The following is an 18232-nucleotide window of genomic DNA, read 5'->3' on the forward strand; positions in this document are numbered from 1 at the left end:
CCACACCTCATCTGAATGCGCAAAGAACTATTGTAGGATAAAAAAAAAGAGAAAGGGAATGCAAAAAAATATAACTCTACCTACATATGACGGGCCAGATAAGACAGGATAACCTACCTGCTTTACCTACCTAGGGGATAGGAGGACATACTCACCTACATCCTTTTTTTTTTCCTTCTCTCCCCTTCTGTCCTGTCCTGTCCTGGAAGAGGTCTATTTTTCGCACCCCACCATGACGGGTTTACTCATGGTCGGGAGCGTCTCGCCATTGAACTGCTTGGTTGATCCTACATATCCAACCGCCCAGTAGCCAACCAACCCGGGTGTCCCTACCGGTAGGCAGCTTTTCAATTGGAGCCACGTTCACCCAGGGTCTCCGAATGGCCGGTCGCTGAGCCAGAGCAGGTACATACATCTATCTAGTTTATGTGCTGCGTCCCTGGCGTCCCTGGCGTCCCTAACGTCCCTTACACCATTATTCACACCTTTACGCATGGCTTACCTACAGTAGGTAGCAGGCAGGTGCAGTAGGTAGAGTAGGTGTGTAGTGTAGTTCTGATACCTACAAGTGGAGTATGTAGCCCGGGTGCTTTTCGCCTTAACCCTTTACTGGTTTGTATTTTTTCCCTTCGCGGAGACCCGCGCCGCAGAAGGAGCAAACCTTTGGTGCAGCTACACTTTTGTGGGACCTGCGCGACGGCGGGAGGTCGAGACGTCCCGAACGAGACGGGTGCAGACGACGTGCGTGGATCGACTCTTCGATAACTGGGGCTGAGGCTGGGTTGGGGACGTTGGGGTTGGGGTTGGGTTGGGTTGGGGTTATGATGACCTACTCTACTCTACGCAGACTGGCTGGGACGCTTTTAAACATCTGCCTGTCAAGTAACGGTTTTGCCCGGCTTGGATGACACCGAATAGTGCAAACAGCTCATGCTCACCTCACCTCACCCCAGCTAAACAAGAGTACGTACGCAGAGGAAGTGAGTATCTACACAGCCAGCTATCGAAATCTCGATATTAGGTGCGCAAAAAAGAAATATCATGGCAGGCAAAGAGAATGTTTCCCGCAGCTCGCGGCGGTAGCCCAGTGTGAGCACTTGTTCCTCCTCATGCGTGCACGCATGCGTGAGTGTGTGCGTGCGTGCGTGACATGCCAAAAACCCACTCAACAACCACCACCCGGCCGTCTCAACCAATCCTCCGGGTCCATCCAATACCTCACAAAAAAAATGTCGACGAGAAGAAAAAAAACACCGATCGAATCGCAGCAATCAATATGAGATGCCGTCACTTGCACCCGGCATTTTGCTCTATGTGTAACGGCCGTTAAACAATGTGAGTGCTACGGTCTACTCTACGGCTGTAGGTATGTGACACCCTCTCTATTTCTCTCAGGGTCCAGTCACTGTGCAAATCTGTATGCGTGTGAGGAATGGAAAGAAAAAGCTTCCTTGTATGTAGGGATTGCATGAACATGCAGCCAACCAGAAGATTTTACCACTCCCGCTTATCTACTCTACACTCTATGGACGATTGGATTTTTTGCTTTCCCGTGCGGACAGCGGGCGAGCCGGTTGGGATGGCAACTCATAAAAGCGCAGATAGAGGCGCACCGTCGCTGTTGCGCGCTGACAGCTGTACTCGTTTACCACGAAAAGAACCAGAAAATGCAAGTATGAGAGATCACCACCACTCCATACAAATAATCCTGAGCAACTGCATTTTCTGGTTCTTTTCGTGGTAAACAAGTAGAGCCCGAGAGAACAAAAGCGGGGATTTCGTCGTCCTCCCGGGAAATATACACTTTGCTGGGTTATTTCGACTTTACATAGCGGGGTTTGTTTGAACCTGGAATTCGCCTTTGCTGCTATGCAGCATAATAAACGCAAACTGCATACATATATGTAGCAGTCGAGTAGAATTAAAGCAAGTGCCGGGTGGGGTGGTTTTGTTCCAAAATGCTGTTAGGGTTAGGGTTCACAGGCATTGGATGTTTGTATCGTGATGAGGATCAGACAGACACGCATATCGCACTCTGGAATTACTCTGTATTACCGGCACGATGAGGCTTCCTCTTCAAGTCTTCCTGATCCTCTCTACGATTACTTGAGCGATGCTCACTCTACACCCATAGGGTCTAAATGCAGTTTTAAGGTTGGACACGGTATTCATAGTCACATATGTTCCCATCGGAACTTTTACTTCTGGGGGAGTTAGAGTGGCGGGTTTAAATTGGTTTGGGTGGCCCGGCCTTCTCGATCCTGCGGCACGACCACGTGCCCGGCCCCACAGTTTCCCATAGGAGCTGTCAGTGTCAGTACTGTCACTGCTGTCAGTAACTCATTCGTTTCGGCCTCGGGAGAGCGCGCGAGGAGGAAGGGCCAACCTCCTTCTACTCGCGCCGCAGCGTATGGGTGACCAGCACAACCCGCTCAAGTTGGAGAGAATTACCCATCCATGTCCCTATCCCACTCTTCGTAGAGAAGGGGGGGAGGTTGGTACTTCCGTTTGGATAGACCTACGATATGGTCGCTAGGTACCTTCATGACCGTGACTTGTCAACACTAGCCACGGATATACCCAGGGTCTTGCTGGCGGTGTGTGGTGGGTGGTAGGCCAGCCACTTCAGCGTCATGATCTGTTGGCTGGGATTAGGCCGGGTCGTGCAGCTGTCACGGGCTAGATGCGGTATGTGCAGCCGAGTGAGATCATGAATGGTCACTCGCTAGTGAAGGAGATGGGTTTTGGGGGTTTGATCCGTAATGGACGAGTTTGGTGCTGTGGTGGATAGGGGATTGGAGGTGAGATAGGCTAGCGAAAGGGCGGGATTTGAGAGGTGGGTTTGGCGCGGTTAAATGGGTGGGTCATCAGATGTCACTCGGACTTGTGGTTTTGGCGGTTAAGAATCGTCATTAATTGAGAGCGCCCGGTTAGAGCGTAAAGTAGTATATTTTATCTAGCTATCTTAGTTAGCCGCGTCCCGGCTAAACATGGAATACACTCTCTACTCCGTACACTCGCACCCACTTGTTTATATGGGATATGAGGATTACATATACATTAGTTCAAATATTCTCATGAATTTCGAGTCAAGCCTGTCACTTTGAGAGCTAATGGCTCTGTCCGTCGCCTTTATCAAAGAAGCGACGGGACCTGTTGCGCGTAATAATAGGAATCTTACCAAAGCCCGCATACGGCCCCTCTTTTATTATGCCGACGCTTTGGGATAGGCAAGTCTAATAAATATTATTAGTCGACTCCCGAAAAGGCTTAGTTAGCTAAAGTTTAATTTCCTATCGCGAATAAAACTCTAAACTAGCAAGATCGTTACAGACAACGTTACAATCATGATCATCCTAGGAATACGTTACTGCTGGTGAGAATTGAACACTCCGCAGGAGCGGAGGTTATAAACAACAAGCACGTCTTCGAAGTCTTTAACACAGTTTTATCACATCTCACCAGCTCACAAGACCGCGGCCAAGCCAATCCTTGATTAGCCCCCACAAATCCCAACAGAGACTAGCCCTAACCCTGACATTGAGCCGCAGCCAAGATCGTTTAACGACACCTCACCTCACACCCATGCTCGGCGCAAACTCAAAACTCACAACACGCGTCCTTAGCCGCAAAAGACAGACAGCCATATATATATGGAGTCCTTCAATATGTCAAACATCGACGTTCTTGATGCCTCAGGCCCAGGGCCATTCCCTCCCCTCCAGAAGGCTATCGACCTGCGTCCTGAACTGAGGACGCTGACCATTGCACGTGGGGGCCGTGAAAACCCTGCTATGTTTGAGGGTTTCTTGATGGTTATGCGACAGACAAAGCCTTTATACTACAGACTTGTTCAGTGCAACGTAGCAAAGGACGACGGCAACGAGATGTTCAAGGCGGGCAAATTTCCCGAGGCAAGGGCAAAGTATGTTGAGGCCGCAAAAAAGATTCTGGGAGAGGACTTTGTCTTCCCCGTCGATGCTCGCAAGGTAAAGAGTGAGAAATACATGAAATTGGTGTGGCAGGAGATGATGGATGTGGTTGCGTGCTTCAATAATATGGCGCAGTGCTACATCAGGGAAGGAAATTCGGAACAGGTTGGTCAATCTCTTATCGTTTTCTTTTCCAAGGCTGGGTTTTATTTCCGTGATAGGCATGTCACGTGAGTTGCATACGAGGGGCGAAGGATGGTCAGGCCTTGGGCATGCATGAGGCTAATAAGTAGTAACTGAATCTCAAATAGGCTCTGGAATGGCTACAAGAGGTTGCCGTAATCTACATGAATCAATCCTTCGCGCAGAAGACACCGCTATTCTGTAGCCCTCCCCACCCACACCCCAACTTTTCCTCGCCCAGCCTAACAACTACCCTAAAATATTTTATAAAAATTCTCCTATTAACGACCTCCTATTTTCTTGTGTTTTTGTGTTTGTCAACAATTGCTAACGTGATGCCCACGACCTTCTTTTGTCCCTTCATCGCATTTATTCAGATTGGAAGAACACAAATCTCCTGATTGAGGAATACTATCTCAATCAGCAAAAATACCACCTCCGCCTGTCGCAGGTATTCCTCAAACTTTTAAACACCTCATGCGCGGTCCACCATTCCTGGGCCGTCGCCTCAATCTCCGGCTCCATTGCAACCCCACAGAAGCCTCCTCGCGTCACCAAAATGCTCGATGATGCGAATGTGATGAAATTTGCGCAGTACCGCCATCCTGATATTAACCTCCCCGACAGGCTCAAAGTTTCCTACCCCAATCTGCAGATTCGAGGGAAATGGGAGAGACTGGTGACAAAGAGTCGACCTCCAGCACCACGACTCGGAATGGCTACGTGGATTTGGAGAAGGAAGCTGTATGTTGCGGGTGGCCAAAGTGCAATGCAGGATCGTGTTAGGGATATGTGGTGCTTGAATCTTTCCACGAAGCCGGAGGAGAGGAAATGGCATAGACTTGTTGATATCCCACACCATACCCAAGGAGGCCCACAAGAGCACAGCACCGCTGGGATTGTGATGAAAGTGTGGGAAGACAAAGCTTGGCTTTTCTTTGGGTCTAGAACTGTTTGGGCATTTGACTTGGTTGAAGAAACGTGGGAAAAAAAAACGACGGTTCTCAAGAGGAAAAAGAAATGGCCCTACGAGAAAAATGACTTATCAGAGTATGCGATGGAGATCTATAAGGGCAAAATGTACGTTTTTGGCGGACAAGATGGTCGTATGCAATTAGGCTGCAACCTGTTTATGGCATTGGATCTCAGGGATTTAACATGGGAACTGATCTCCGGGACCTCCGAACCGGTGGCAACACACGACTCTCCAATGCTCAGAGTTCACCCTGAGGCTTGGGTCGTCCCAAAAGAAAACAAGCTGTTTATCATGTACGGAAACGCAAACCGTATGGGGGAGAGCCTTGGCGGCCGAGAAGGAACCCATGGCGCCGAGTGTGACTATACATATGAGGATATCTGGGCGTTCAGCTTTAGCACCAAGACATGGACTCGCGAGAAAACTCGAGGAAACTACCCATGCCCACGGACTGAGTTTTCATGCGCATACAACCCAAGACTCGATAGAACTGTTGTGTTCGGAGGATATTGTGGAACCACCAATACGTATTTCCCGGATCGAGGTGTGAACTTCACGTTTGCCTATTATGCGGACACATATATCTGGAACCCTGCAGACCGAAAGTGGAGCCAAGTCCTCACCCGCGGATTCCCAACATACCGCGCACAGGCCCGTTTGATTATTGATGAACAGAGCGGAAAATCATACTTGTTTGGCGGCTACACTAACTCAGACTTTGTGCCGTCTAACCACGTTGTTTCACGTGCTTTTAACGATCTATGGGAGCTCAAGATTGACTTTGAGGATGGGCGAGGAGGGATTGTGGACCGAGTGTTGGAACTCGGTAAAGACGAGAAAAGGACCGCTGTGATGGGCCCGTGGGGAACTTGTTTCTGTTGTGGCGCTGTGGGGCAGTGGAAGATGTGTGGTGGTAGCTGTGGCGGAGTTGTCCGGTATTGTTCGAACGATTGTGGGAGGGAGGCGTGGACAGAGCATAAGAAGATTCATCAGTGCAAGGTGAAAGAGGCTGCGCGCAAAAAGACCCAACCTTGAGGTGTAGGATTGAAGGATTCAAACTTGCGGAGATATCCCTTTGAGAGAGATTATCGATTATGATAAGAGAGTGTAGTGAATTGTTTCAGTAGTTTTGGGGAATGAGTGAATAAAGCAAGGATCTCTTCTCTTGCTTGGCCTAGGGCATCGTACTCAATTAGCTCTTGGGCCGAGAACTTCACTGTTTTTAGTCCTGGGTTTTCTGGTCGGATACACCGCCTGCGAGATTCTCGTTGTACTAGTCTATCCAGGGATACGGTTCAAGAAGATTATCGCGGACTAATTGATCCAGGAAGATCGGGCTAATGAATTCCATAAGAGTAGAGAAAGTACTAATAACGTCGCCGTTCCGTTGCGTATTAGTTGATAGATATTACACTACTAACTGTAGCAGCTCATGGTTTCCAAAAGCTCCCAAGGCAAGAGCCCAATAGAAAGGTAGTGCTTCACCCTGTCTTACAGGGACTGTGAAGCTGGATATTTTTCGCAATGAAAATCAAAGAGTTAATCATAGATAATCACTCGCGAGAATTCCTTGGCAAAACCAGGGATGTGAAATTGCCAAGGCCTGTATCCATACTGGTACAACTGATAGTATTTACGATGATTTGGGTTTTGTACCGTTGTGCAGCTTATTTGCACAGCTTAATGGTACATGTACTGACGCAGTGGTGGTAGTGTTTAAGCGCCAGAGGAACTGCCGTTGGAGGGCGAGATGTCACCGCGATACCAACCGCCTGTAGTGATAGCTTCGGAGTGGTATATAGCTGTAGCAGCTAGATTAGTTGGGGGCGGTTCCTTGCTTGGTGTGACGTAAATGTAGTGAATTTAGTAGTCATGTGGTTCACGGACTCTTGCGTCGTCTGACTAGAGGTACTACCGACGACTATATAAGCACATGTAGAGTGCAGTGCGCTATAAATGAACCTTTTTTGCCTCGCAGTACGTAGATTAAACATTCCCGCGTTATCTCGTTATATCCTTTCTCATCTCCAACTCTATATACAAGTATTCCAGGGTCTAGAAAGGCTCCGCAGAAGAGGTAGCCAAGGCCGAGGGAAAAGAAAGAAAAAACCATCCAGAAAAGACGACGCAAAGGAAAATAAACTCAAAAGTAAAAACCCAATACCATATAGAGAAAGAAAAAATATTGATAGATAAAATTCTATCCAATATAAAATGGTACTTTTAAGGTATTAAGCTAGAAATTATTAAATTACGCCCACTTGCCCAAAACACCCATCAAGATCATTCCGCACAGTAAGCTGGTCATGGCTACGGTAGTAAGGGCAACGCCTGCTCTTTTGAGGTAACCGTGGATCCAGTCACCAGCCCACATTTCGACAAAACCAACCCACATCAAGATGCCGGCACTCAAAGAGTTCAAAGTACCGAGGACAATGAGAGTGGCTTTGTCGGATCCGTTGAACTGCTGAAGAACACCAATACCAATGCCCATGCCAAGGGGAGTGATGCAGGCAAAAGCACCAGCCATAAGCAATTTCGACAGGCTGGAGACGCTGGTCAAGGCGGCAATCCGAGAGCCAAGAGCAAGACCTTCAAACATCTGGTGGAAGACGATGACAACCAAAAGCCTCCAGAAGCCCGAGTCGCCAGATACGACGGTTGTGATTCCGATCACTATATTTCATCGAGTTAGTTATCGCTCCGGGTAAAAAGAAATTGGGTTAAATATACAGATAGAGTGGAAGATAATTCCAGCCTCCATGACCCAGACACTGAGATTGTCGTCTGTGGGATCGATGCAGTGAACATGTCCATGCCCTTGACCTTCTCGCGCATGGGTTATTTCGGGATCTGATGATTGATGCTTAATCTCGGATTCCTCCCTTAGAGACGAAGCCGCGGATTCTCTCTGCCCGCGCCTGTGCATAACGTAACGTCCACCAAAGTACTCGATCAAAAAAGCGAGAAATGCCCCAGCCATGGCGATGGCCATAACTGTACCCTCATATTCCAACTCTCCCATGCACTCGCTTGCAAACAATAGGTTCGCATGAGTAAGGAGGTGCACGAAAGCTGTCGCGATGATCACACCGGTACCGAATTGTTTGATTATAGTGAAGCGGATTCCGGTGGTTGAAATGCCCTTGGCTATCTTGCGAAGTACGAGAGGCCCGAATACAGCGAAAGAGGAGGTGGTAAGAACAATGAAGAGCGAGCCAATGCGGATGTTGAGATTGTATTCGCGGTCAGGTCGTTCGCAGGTCGCTTCTTGCTGAGCCGCCGTACCGCCAGTGCAGTGTTCAACTCCAGCATGGAAATGGCAATTCTGAGCTTCCGCTTCCTCCTCATGATCATGACCCTCATGACTCTCCTCACCCTCCTCCTCATGGCCATGCCCCTCGTGCTCATCATGCTCCTCTTCCAAGTGGGAGTCTTCATCGAGAGCGTGGATAGCCACATCCTCACCATCTTCATTCACACAGTAGCTAGGGTATATTAGTGAATTAATCGATATATAATAGATAGAATATGCCTTACAATTCACCATCATGATTGTGGCAGTCACTATACGTTGTGGGGAGGGATTCCCTGGAGGAAGTTTGGGTAGCCACAGCAATCTCTGTCCCGGAGGGAGCAGGTGTACAGTACCTATCAATTGATATCAATTAGTATCTTGCAATTAAACATATCACGGAGATAGATTAGCTAACTGAACATTGTCGTGCATATGGCATCCTGTCAGGGCAGTAATCTCTACCCCCACTGTCGAAGAAGCTGCCGCTGATGTAACTGGAGCAGCTGTAATGGAGACCGGAGAAGCGACAGATGACGTAGTGAGGGCGGCGGCAGCAGTTGTGGAAGATGCCCTCGTGCTTACAGCAACAAACTGGCCATCGCTATTCTCGCAAAATCTAGTAGCAAGAAGGATTAGCATTGTTGGAGCAAGAAAACGTGGACATCAAAAGGAAGGGTTTAGTATACTGGACGTCCCCTTCAAAGCGACAGCTCTGCTGAGAAACAACAACTTGGGCCGAGGACAGCCCAAGCAATAGTAGAAGAGATAAACTGCTTTTGGGAATCGGAACCATTTCGAAGTGATTTTATCGGACCTGCAAATCGATTAGCATATCTCCCCCCTCGAAGATTGATGAACCAAAAGCTCACAATTGATGGTATCTCCTCTGTATGTGAATCTCCGGTGAGGTGATGTTGTACGGTTGGCTGTTGTACCAAAGGAAGAGCAAAACCCCGCAGCCAAAAAAACGACTATTGAGCTAAAGGGAGGGGGTTCTTCAAAAAATAACACAACAAAATTAAACGGAACGGAGGTCGAGATCAGTTATTTCACGGCGCAGGAGGTGCAAGATATATGACGGAGAGAAGTGTGTGAGGACCTTGATGATTCCACAGGGCGGGAAATGGTCACTACCTGCCATCCCAAGCATATGGACAGCAAGGTTCCTCTCGGCAGCCAAACTCTGCATCTTGGCAGCTGGGCAAGTTGTCACCGCTGGACCGTGGGTGGACGCTTTCTACAGTTTAGGACCTTTAGGAACCGTTTAAGAACTCCAAGGAGCGCCAACCGCACGGCGTTGGTTTGACATCTCCCGCCTTGGTAACATTGGATGGGTTATAACCACCAAGGTGTCCATGCCAAGTAAAACTCTAGCCATTTCGATCCCCTCTAGCCGTTTTACGAAGAGGGGAAATACATGCTTATCGCGGCGAGTAGGATATCTCGCTCAGTTGATGTTGTTCTGAGCTTTTGCTTGAGGTCAAAAGAGCTATGATACTCTACCCCTCCCTTTACACAGGAAGTAAAAAGGCTCTTTTAATATTGAAATCTAGGCCACTCCCCGCAATTACATAGTAAATGATGCATCATATAAGGTATATATATAACCTACATGTACTAAGTACGTGTCGGAGTCCGTATATTGGGAACAAATTGTCACAACATTCTCTAGAATGATACTATAATTGAAATGAGAATTACGAGCTAGAAAATTCGGTTTTGGAATGCCTGTCATTTGCTTTTTTTTCGTAAAAAGTTGTAAGTATTGATATATCTATCATATCTTCCTATTGGCATACTGGTCGGCCGCAGTCCTCTCTCAAAGTACATGTATCTTGAGGGTACTTTGATTTCCCTTTAATCTTGTTATTTGACATATGATAATTTACATATAATAGCAATACTTAGAAGAGACATGCAGAAGGTCATCGGATGTCTAGGTTCGCTTGTAAATGCTGCCCCTATCCATAGATATGGGTTTTACAAGACGGGCATTTCCGTACTTCAATAAAAAAAAACGGAAACCTTATTATATAGGTGACTGTAACCCTCACAGATTTATTACTAGACAAATCACTCCAAAGCCCTCTTCTCAGCTTGAGTTCTTTCTAATGATGGAGGCGATATGAAAGCTTTGTCTCTGTGTATCGTTTCGTTCCCATAAGGGGATTGATCGTCATATATCTTTTAAATGCATATAGGCGTTACTTGGATGTACGTCAAGATCTAGAAACTGCAATGCCATGTGCGGTGATGTTGTATAACGGCGCGCGCGTGCACCATGGCCATGCTATAGTAGCACTGCAATATATTAGTGGTTATAGATATACACAATTAACAGTAGAAACAAAATAATACATGTATTTTACCTTCGGCCAGAGTCTCCAAAACCATTCTTATAGTAGGGAAGCAAAGCAAAAACGGCAAGGGTGCTGATTCCAAGAACAACCTTCCCTATGCTGCTTTAACTTTTGGTTTTTTAGCCAAGCAGTTGGATTAACCGGATATGCACATTTGCCGCTAAGGTACGGCAGATATCTATAGTGAATTCTTTAAATTGCGAGAAGCTTCCTGCTTTACCCGCAAGACATTTTCGTCATTTTTGGTTCTCAAACGAGACAAACTTGACCTTGGCTGATCATTCACGAACATCGAAGTAGTATTCCTCTAGTAACTCCTTAAGATAAAGACGATCATGCGAAGAAATCGAAAAAGACAAGAAAACAAAAGAAAAGCAGCAAAATCTCAAAATGTAAAAAGTGGCAAAAAAATAAAACTGTCCAATCTTCCCCAGATCCACAAGAGCAGAATGTTCCCCAACATCAGCAACTGTTCACAGAGTAAGAAAGAACAATGCACCACCATACTGCTAGTACTCATAAACAAAAGAAATACCGTAAGCCAAGTTACATGTCCACTCCAAACAGTTCATTGCCTTTCCCCAAAGACGTTAGATATGTTTGCAGTCATTACCCAACCGTTCTAAAAAGAGACAAAAGAGACAAGAGAGAGAAAAAGAGAAAAGAGAAAAATATAGAAATAAATAATAAAAAAAAAAAAACCACCCAGTCTATCCCGATCCCGATAAAATATTGCATTCATTTAACCTAAGCTCCCAGCATCCGGCATGCCTTATTGATGCTTTCCGAGACAGCAGCCACCTATTACAATTAGTATCTTTATGAAAAGGTATTAAAGAATCGGAAGGGGCTTACATTATTCTGGTCAAATGGCTCAAAGTGGTTACCAGGGATATCAATAACTGGTATTTTGGCACCAACAAGAGCTTCCCATCCCCCGGTTGCAAGAGTAACGTCACTCCTATTAGATAGCCATTCATGCGGAGCACAATTCAGGCCTGCTGTAGAGAACCCTTCTCGACTCCTTAAAAGGACCATCTTGGGGTTGGGGCCAGAACTAGCAGGCCGGTAGTTAACAAGGTTCCGGGTATTGTTCTCAAATTGCGTTCTGATCAAAGACTCGATCTTTTGACGAGATGCGTTACCCCCCGAGGACCTCTTGGAAACCGCTGCGATAACCTCTGCCGGAAGTCCCTGATGGTTGACAGGGGGCGGAGAATCAATCAAGACTACACCAGTGACAGGCTTTCCAGACCTAAGAAGCTGACGGGCAGCTTCAAATGCAACAACTCCACCATAAGACCACCCTAGAGGTAACGTGTTAGATATCACTTAGCGAAAGGGGGTGGGTTAGGGGCAGCTTACCACCGAGAATGTAAGGACCAGGACTTGTCTCTTGGATATCCTTAGCATAGGCCGAGGCCATATCTGCAAGCCCACCAGACCATTGCTCCATCTCAAAGAAACGTGGGTTGTAGAATCCCCAAGTGTTTCGCTCGAGCGGGCTCAGACGTTGGTAGTAGTTACACATGCCGCTGCCGTCGTGAACAAGGAACAGGGGCGCACCCGAACCAGCTCTTGTCTGAAGAGAAACTGGATTGGAGGTCATTTGCAGCATTTTCTTCAGTTCGGCGGTGTCATCTTTGGCCGGCGATACGTCTTTTGGCGCTGGAGCGGATGGGCGAGGCATAGATTTCGTAATCAAAGACTCGAAATCGTAAATTGTCTTGCACTCGTTCATGGTATCCGGCGAAATATCGATTCCAATGCTTTGCTTCAATGAATGAAGAACCTCAATAGAAGTCAAAGAATCCAGACCGAGCGACTCAAGATCAGTGTCAGGTTGCATATCACTAGCGGAAACTCCAAGTATGGACTCCAGGAAACCCTTGATATCAAGAAGAGCGGGACCCGATGGAGGACTAGGTGGTGGTGTATCAATGAGCACAGGAGCTGCTTTAGGGACCGGGGCTGGAGGAGGAGCAGAAGGAGGAGGTGCTGCACTCTGAGCAGGCATGTGCTTGGAGATAGCGTCCTCGAGATCTTTGACAGTGTGGCAGGCGGCCAATTCAGAAGAATCAATGGTAATCTGACTGAAAGTGGCCTTCAACTTATCCGCAATTTCAAAAATCATGAGGGAATCAACTCCAAGAGCTTCCATCTCGGTACCGGACGTGACATTATCAAGGGAAACACCGCAAACCTCTGCAATAACCCTGGCGACCTGACCCACGACATCAATAGCTGGAGCCACGGCAACAGCCTGAGGGGCGGCCTGTGGCGCAACATGCTGGATGACAGGAGCAGAGATAGCCTTGGGTGCTTGAGGAGTTGGAGCCTTCTTCCCAAGAGTATGGGCAAGATGCTTCCTGAACTTCGCAAGATTGACCTTCTTGAATTGCATGCCCTTGAGTCCACCGACAATCTTTCCGGCCGAGTTCGCAGCGTAGGCATCAGCAATAAAAGTGCTTTCCTTGGCTAGGTAGACAACGCTGCAGAAGACACCAAAAGTATCATCGTAGTCGATCTCATCGTAGAGAATCCTTGCTTGGCCGGTCTCGTTGCAGATACATGCTTCCTCAGCGGTGACAGAGCTGTTCGCAATGAAGCCTGCAGCATGAAGTAATGTATCCATAAATACTGGGTTGACGACATGCTTCCCACTCTTGTACCCAGTCGGCATCTGGACGATGGCATAGCCCTCAGTACCAGTCTGGTCGATTGTCATAGATTTGATGGTCTGGTAGGGCTTGGAGTATGAGACAACACGAGGAAAGATCGTCTCATACAACATGCGGGTATGAATTGTCTCCGGACCCTGACGACCATTCGAGGTGAAGATAGAGATCTTTGTACGCTCAAGCTTGAGGCCTCGGTGGTTAAACTTGTGCTCAATACTTGCCTTTGGAATCTGCTTGAGTTCACCCGCGCAATGAAGCTGAGATGAATTTGGGTTGTCAGTATAGGAAGATACGGTGAAGCTGCTATCTCCAGTGAGGCTATCAAGCTTCAGGGTGACGCGGACAATCTTTTTGGAGCCATCTTCATAGACCAAAGGATGTGAATACTTGATCTTGCTCAAAGTATGCAGGGCAGCTGTTGTAGAATGAACACCAAACGCCGCAGAAGACATGGCAAGCTCATGATAAATAGAAGCCGGGCAAAGTGCCGCTCCACCAACTTGATGCCCCATGATAGAGGAGGCGAGTTGAGATATCGGAGTCTCAAAGATTCCATCAACACCATCACCTGGAAGCTGGACGCAAGAAGCAAGCATCGCATATCCAGTTGCCATGCCACTCGATGGCTCGGGAGCAATATCCTTGACCTCGGTTGCCTTGTTGTGTTCCTTGTAGTCAACCCAAAACTCTTTATCCTCGAAGGGATACGATGGAATGTCCACACATTTTGCCAAAGAGCCAGCATATACCTCACGCCATTGGGCTGGGAACCCGGAGAGGAAAAGACCTGCAAGGGAGTCGGAGAGACTAACCCAAGGGTCCTTTGTCTTATGCATTGATGGAATAAACTCCGCATTACTGGCAGTAGATCCAAGAGTGGATCTAACCATGGGCAAAGAGATAGGATGGGGCCCAATCTCGATATACCGGACATTTCCTGAGAACTCTGGGAGACATGTGATTTCCTGAATTTCCTCGGCAAAGTGGACAGTGTGACGCGCATGTTTTGCGAAGTACTCGGCGTTGATATCTGATGACCCGATGATCTTTCCAAGAACGTTGGAACCAGTAATGATCCGAGGGGCAGAAAATTTGACAGATCCAGCAAGCGCAGTGAGTGGTTCAAGGATGGGGTCCATGGCAGATGAGTGATACCCGTAAGGAACATCGAGTTTGATACACTTGGCAATGGAGTTGTCCTTGAGATGGGCCCGAAGGATGTCAACCTGCTGAAGATCACCGGCAACGACACAGTCTGCAGTGCTATTACGGCAAGCGATGGTCAAGTTGGAGAGATCTGGCCGGGACTTCAAGAGTTCCTCAATCTTTTCCGGAGGAGCGTTAACGGCCAACATCCCACTAGCAGATGGCTTGCAAAGATTGGCCATCATGCGTGCACGGTTGGCAACCATTTTAAGACCATCAGAGAAAGTGATAACCTCAGATATAGCAAGAGCAGCATATTCTCCGAGACTGTAGGGAGAGAGTTAGTAAATTCTATAAGATTCAGATGTGAGAGTGATTACCTGTGACCCAAAACTGCATCAGGCTGAAGACCAAAAGAAATCCACAATTTAGCCAAAGCATACTCCAACACGAAGATAGTGCATTGGAAGGCCTCAACTCGTTGCTTAGGTGTCAAGTTCGGTTCAACTCCGTCAGCGGCTTCCATGATGGGTAGCACACCAACAAATCCAAGACCCACAAGGCTGGAATGGGCTTGAAGAACGATCTCACGGAATACCGGAGAGGTTTGCATCAAGCTTCTTCCCATACCAAGATACTGGCTCCCTTGTCCAGAGAACACAAACACGGTCTTTGACTCCTCAGTTCTCGCTGGGATCTGCTTAGGAACTGCCTTTTCCAGCTCAGAGATAAGCGCATCAAAAGAGCTAGCAGTTACTGCAATGCGGTGGGCGAATGGTTGACGGCGGGCAGTGGCAGTGTAGCATACATCCTCAAGGCAGAGAGTATCTTTGTTCTCCCTAAGGTATTTGATGTACTTATGGCGTAGGTTCTCGAGTGCCTTCTTGCTTTTTGCGGTCAAGGCGAATAAGTGTGCGGCCCGGGTAAGCTCAGCAGGTTTCTCGATGAGCTCAGGAGCCTCTTCAAGAAGAAGAACACCATTAGATCCAGCAGCGCCAAAGTTGTTGAGTAATGCAAGACGACGAGCGCCCTCCCTGTGGGAAACCCACGGAAGATTACTGCGTGCAATTTCGACACCATCAGTTCCTAGTGGGGCGATTTTGGGGTTAAGTTTCTTGAGTGAGATTTGCTTGGGAATGGTCTTGTGTTTCAACATGAGCAACAATTTTGAAAGACCGGCTGCACCAGATGCGGCTTCACAATGGCCGATATTTGCCTTGACAGAGGTGATATGCAGGGGCTTATCAGGGGTTCTTGTCTGGGCAAAAGTTCCACGAAGGGAAGCAAGCTCGGCGGGGTCACCAGCTTGAGTACCCGTGCCGTGAGCCTCAATAACACTAATGTCCAAAGGATCAACACCAGTCTCCTTGAGAAGCCGTTTGAAAAGGACCTGTTGTGTAGCAGCGTGGGGATGAGTGATAGAGTGTGCTTCACCGGATTGGTTGACTTGCACACCACGGATAACACCAAGGATTTGGTCATTCTCGGCAATAGCGTCAGAGAGTCGCTTGAGGACAAACATCCCGCAACCCTCGGAACGACAGTATCCATCCGCAGACTCATCAAACGCTTTACATTGCCCGGTAGGAGACAGAAAATGAGCACGGTCAAGGCCAAGGTACATCTAGTAAATCACGAGTTAGGAGATTGTCAGAAGTAATTTACAGTTGGAATGACTTACATCAGGGCTGGTAATAACGTTCACACCACCAGCAACGGCAGCGTTACAGTCGCCAGCTTCAAGAGCACGGCAAGCTTGGTAGATGGCAATCAAAGATGAAGAGCATGCCGTGTCTACAACAAGCGAGGGACCGCTGAGTTTCAATGCGTACGAGATACGTCCGCTCAAGAAAGCTTTGAGGTTACCGGTACTATAGTACACGTCGATGTCGTCCCTCAGGTTTTCGCTGTAGTCGCCCGTCGCAACGCCAACATAACAGCCGAAGGACTCTCGAGCGAAAGTGTCGGTAGAGTCTGCAACATATCCTGCATTTTCAATGGCGGTATACGCCGTTTGAAGGAGAACACGCTGTTGTGGATCGAGTGACTTTGCCTCACGAGGAGAAATGTTGAAGAAAGTATTGTCAAAAGCAGCAGGATTTTTCAAGAAGTTGCCAAACTTGGTGCCCATTGATCTGACTGGCTTGGTACCGCTTGAAGTGTCGTAATAGTTTGACACGTCGAACCGGGAGAAAGGGATCTACAACTGTCAGCAGGTTTAATCATAAAATATCACTCGCGTCGTAGAGACAAACCTCAGATACAGTGTTGAGTCCTTCTTCAAGGACTCTCCACAAACCGGAAACATCGGTTGCACCAGGCATATTAACACCCATACCAACAATTGCGATGCCATCTTCTGGCTTGAACCTGAGTGGCTTCTGGCTTGCAAATGTCGCTGCAGCATCCGAAGTATGCGACAGGTCAATCAAGTTAATATTCTGGTGAGGAGGCCTCTGGGCCTGGAAAACCGATCCAGTTCCCGGACCAAAGTTGATAAAAGACGTCTGTGTATCGTTCGCAACTTTAATAGCATCCGAAACCATTCCCTCGACAGCTCTATCCCAGTTGACACATTCAATGAGGATCATATCTAGCACGAGCTCAAGTAGAGATTTGCTAGAGGTAGCGGGCGAAAGCAGTTTGCCATTAATTGTGGAGCGTAGGGGGATCTTTGTTTCTGCCAGGGTGGGGAACTTGAGGTTACGTCGAATCAGATGTGATTGGACTCTTTCTTTAACAGATTGCATGACACTCCCGCCGTGGTACAGAGTGTGCACATTGGTAAATCTAGTGCTGAATTTCCCAGCAACTTCCTCAATCTGGAATCGAGCGAGAATATCGCCACGACCAGAGATAGAAACAACTTTCTCTGAAGAGACAGCAGTGAGGTGTAGAGGTCCAGTGGACTGATAATTTCCATATTGCATTATGTGAGCAACGAGATCGAGCAGCAAAGACAAAAACACCTCCCAAGAAGACGCTTTAGGCGATGACGCCAGCGAGATAGAGTGCGACGAGGGAGAGGGAGGAGGTGGGGGCCGACTAACCGTTTTGTTGAAGGCGGCAATGCGTTCGAGTGCGACTTCTCGAGTCCAACCGAAAACCACTAAACCCCAGGACAGCAGTTCTTTCTCACCCTCCTGTCTTTCAGATATCCTGTATAGCTCTGTCTCATATCCAATCCACACCGCCAGCTTAAAGGCCTCGACGGTATTAGAGAGAAAATCAACAGTAGTATGTGAGCTTGCGACAACTGCAGCAGCCAAGGATCCTGAACAGAATCCAGCAACTTCAGAGAATGAAGCTGCGGCAGTTTCAAGCGAAACACCGGGAGTGGTTTCGATGTATGAGAGATATCGAAGGAGTTGAAAGAGTGTCAAACTTGTACCTTGAATGATACATGAGGATTGATACTTTTCCTTTGGTTCAAGTAGACTCCCTGGACTGGGGAAATCTGCAAGGTCAATGCCAATAACTGCGCGCTCTTCATCAGTCAAGCTGGAGAGTTCGGCGGTAAATGCATGGTGGGCAGCCTTAAGCAGTAGGGATCCGGAGGCGGTTGAAGCATCTTTGGTAGCAACAGTTCGGGCCTTGGGTGAAAAGATTGAGAGGGAGCCTTGGCCTGCAAAAATTGGAATACTTGTGGTCTTCAT

The 18232-nt window shown here is 47.7% G+C and overlaps 3 protein-coding genes across 3 annotated transcripts; 1 reads left to right on the forward strand and 2 right to left on the reverse strand.

Annotated features, from left to right (window-relative positions):
* Positions 1-3668: 3668 nt before the first annotated feature.
* LAJ45_06306 (uncharacterized protein) lies at positions 3669-6126 on the forward strand (the record flags this gene model as incomplete). Its single annotated transcript, XM_046115870.1, has 3 exons — positions 3669-4097; positions 4244-4316; positions 4493-6126. The coding sequence occupies 3 exons, from the start codon at positions 3669-3671 to the stop codon at positions 6124-6126; spliced, it is 2136 nt and encodes a 711-aa protein (XP_045970979.1).
* Positions 6127-7342: 1216 nt separating this feature from the next.
* Positions 7343-9578, reverse strand: LAJ45_06307 (uncharacterized protein; the record flags this gene model as incomplete). The annotated part of the gene is made up of 8 exons (XM_046115871.1): positions 7343-7767; positions 7825-8579; positions 8632-8742; positions 8805-9005; positions 9076-9118; positions 9180-9203; positions 9259-9315; positions 9419-9578. The coding sequence occupies 8 exons, from the start codon at positions 9576-9578 to the stop codon at positions 7343-7345; spliced, it is 1776 nt and encodes a 591-aa protein (XP_045970980.1).
* Positions 9579-11496: 1918 nt separating this feature from the next.
* LAJ45_06308 (uncharacterized protein) lies at positions 11497-18232 on the reverse strand (the record flags this gene model as incomplete). The annotated part of the gene is made up of 6 exons (XM_046115872.1): positions 11497-11550; positions 11605-12056; positions 12115-14903; positions 14957-16200; positions 16258-16776; positions 16832-18232. The coding sequence occupies 6 exons, from the start codon at positions 18230-18232 to the stop codon at positions 11497-11499; spliced, it is 6459 nt and encodes a 2152-aa protein (XP_045970981.1).

The sequence above is a fragment of the Morchella importuna genome, assembly GCF_003444635.1.
Source record: "Morchella importuna strain M04M26 chromosome Unknown Morimp01GS018, whole genome shotgun sequence".
Lineage (NCBI taxonomy): Eukaryota > Fungi > Ascomycota > Pezizomycetes > Pezizales > Morchellaceae > Morchella > Morchella importuna.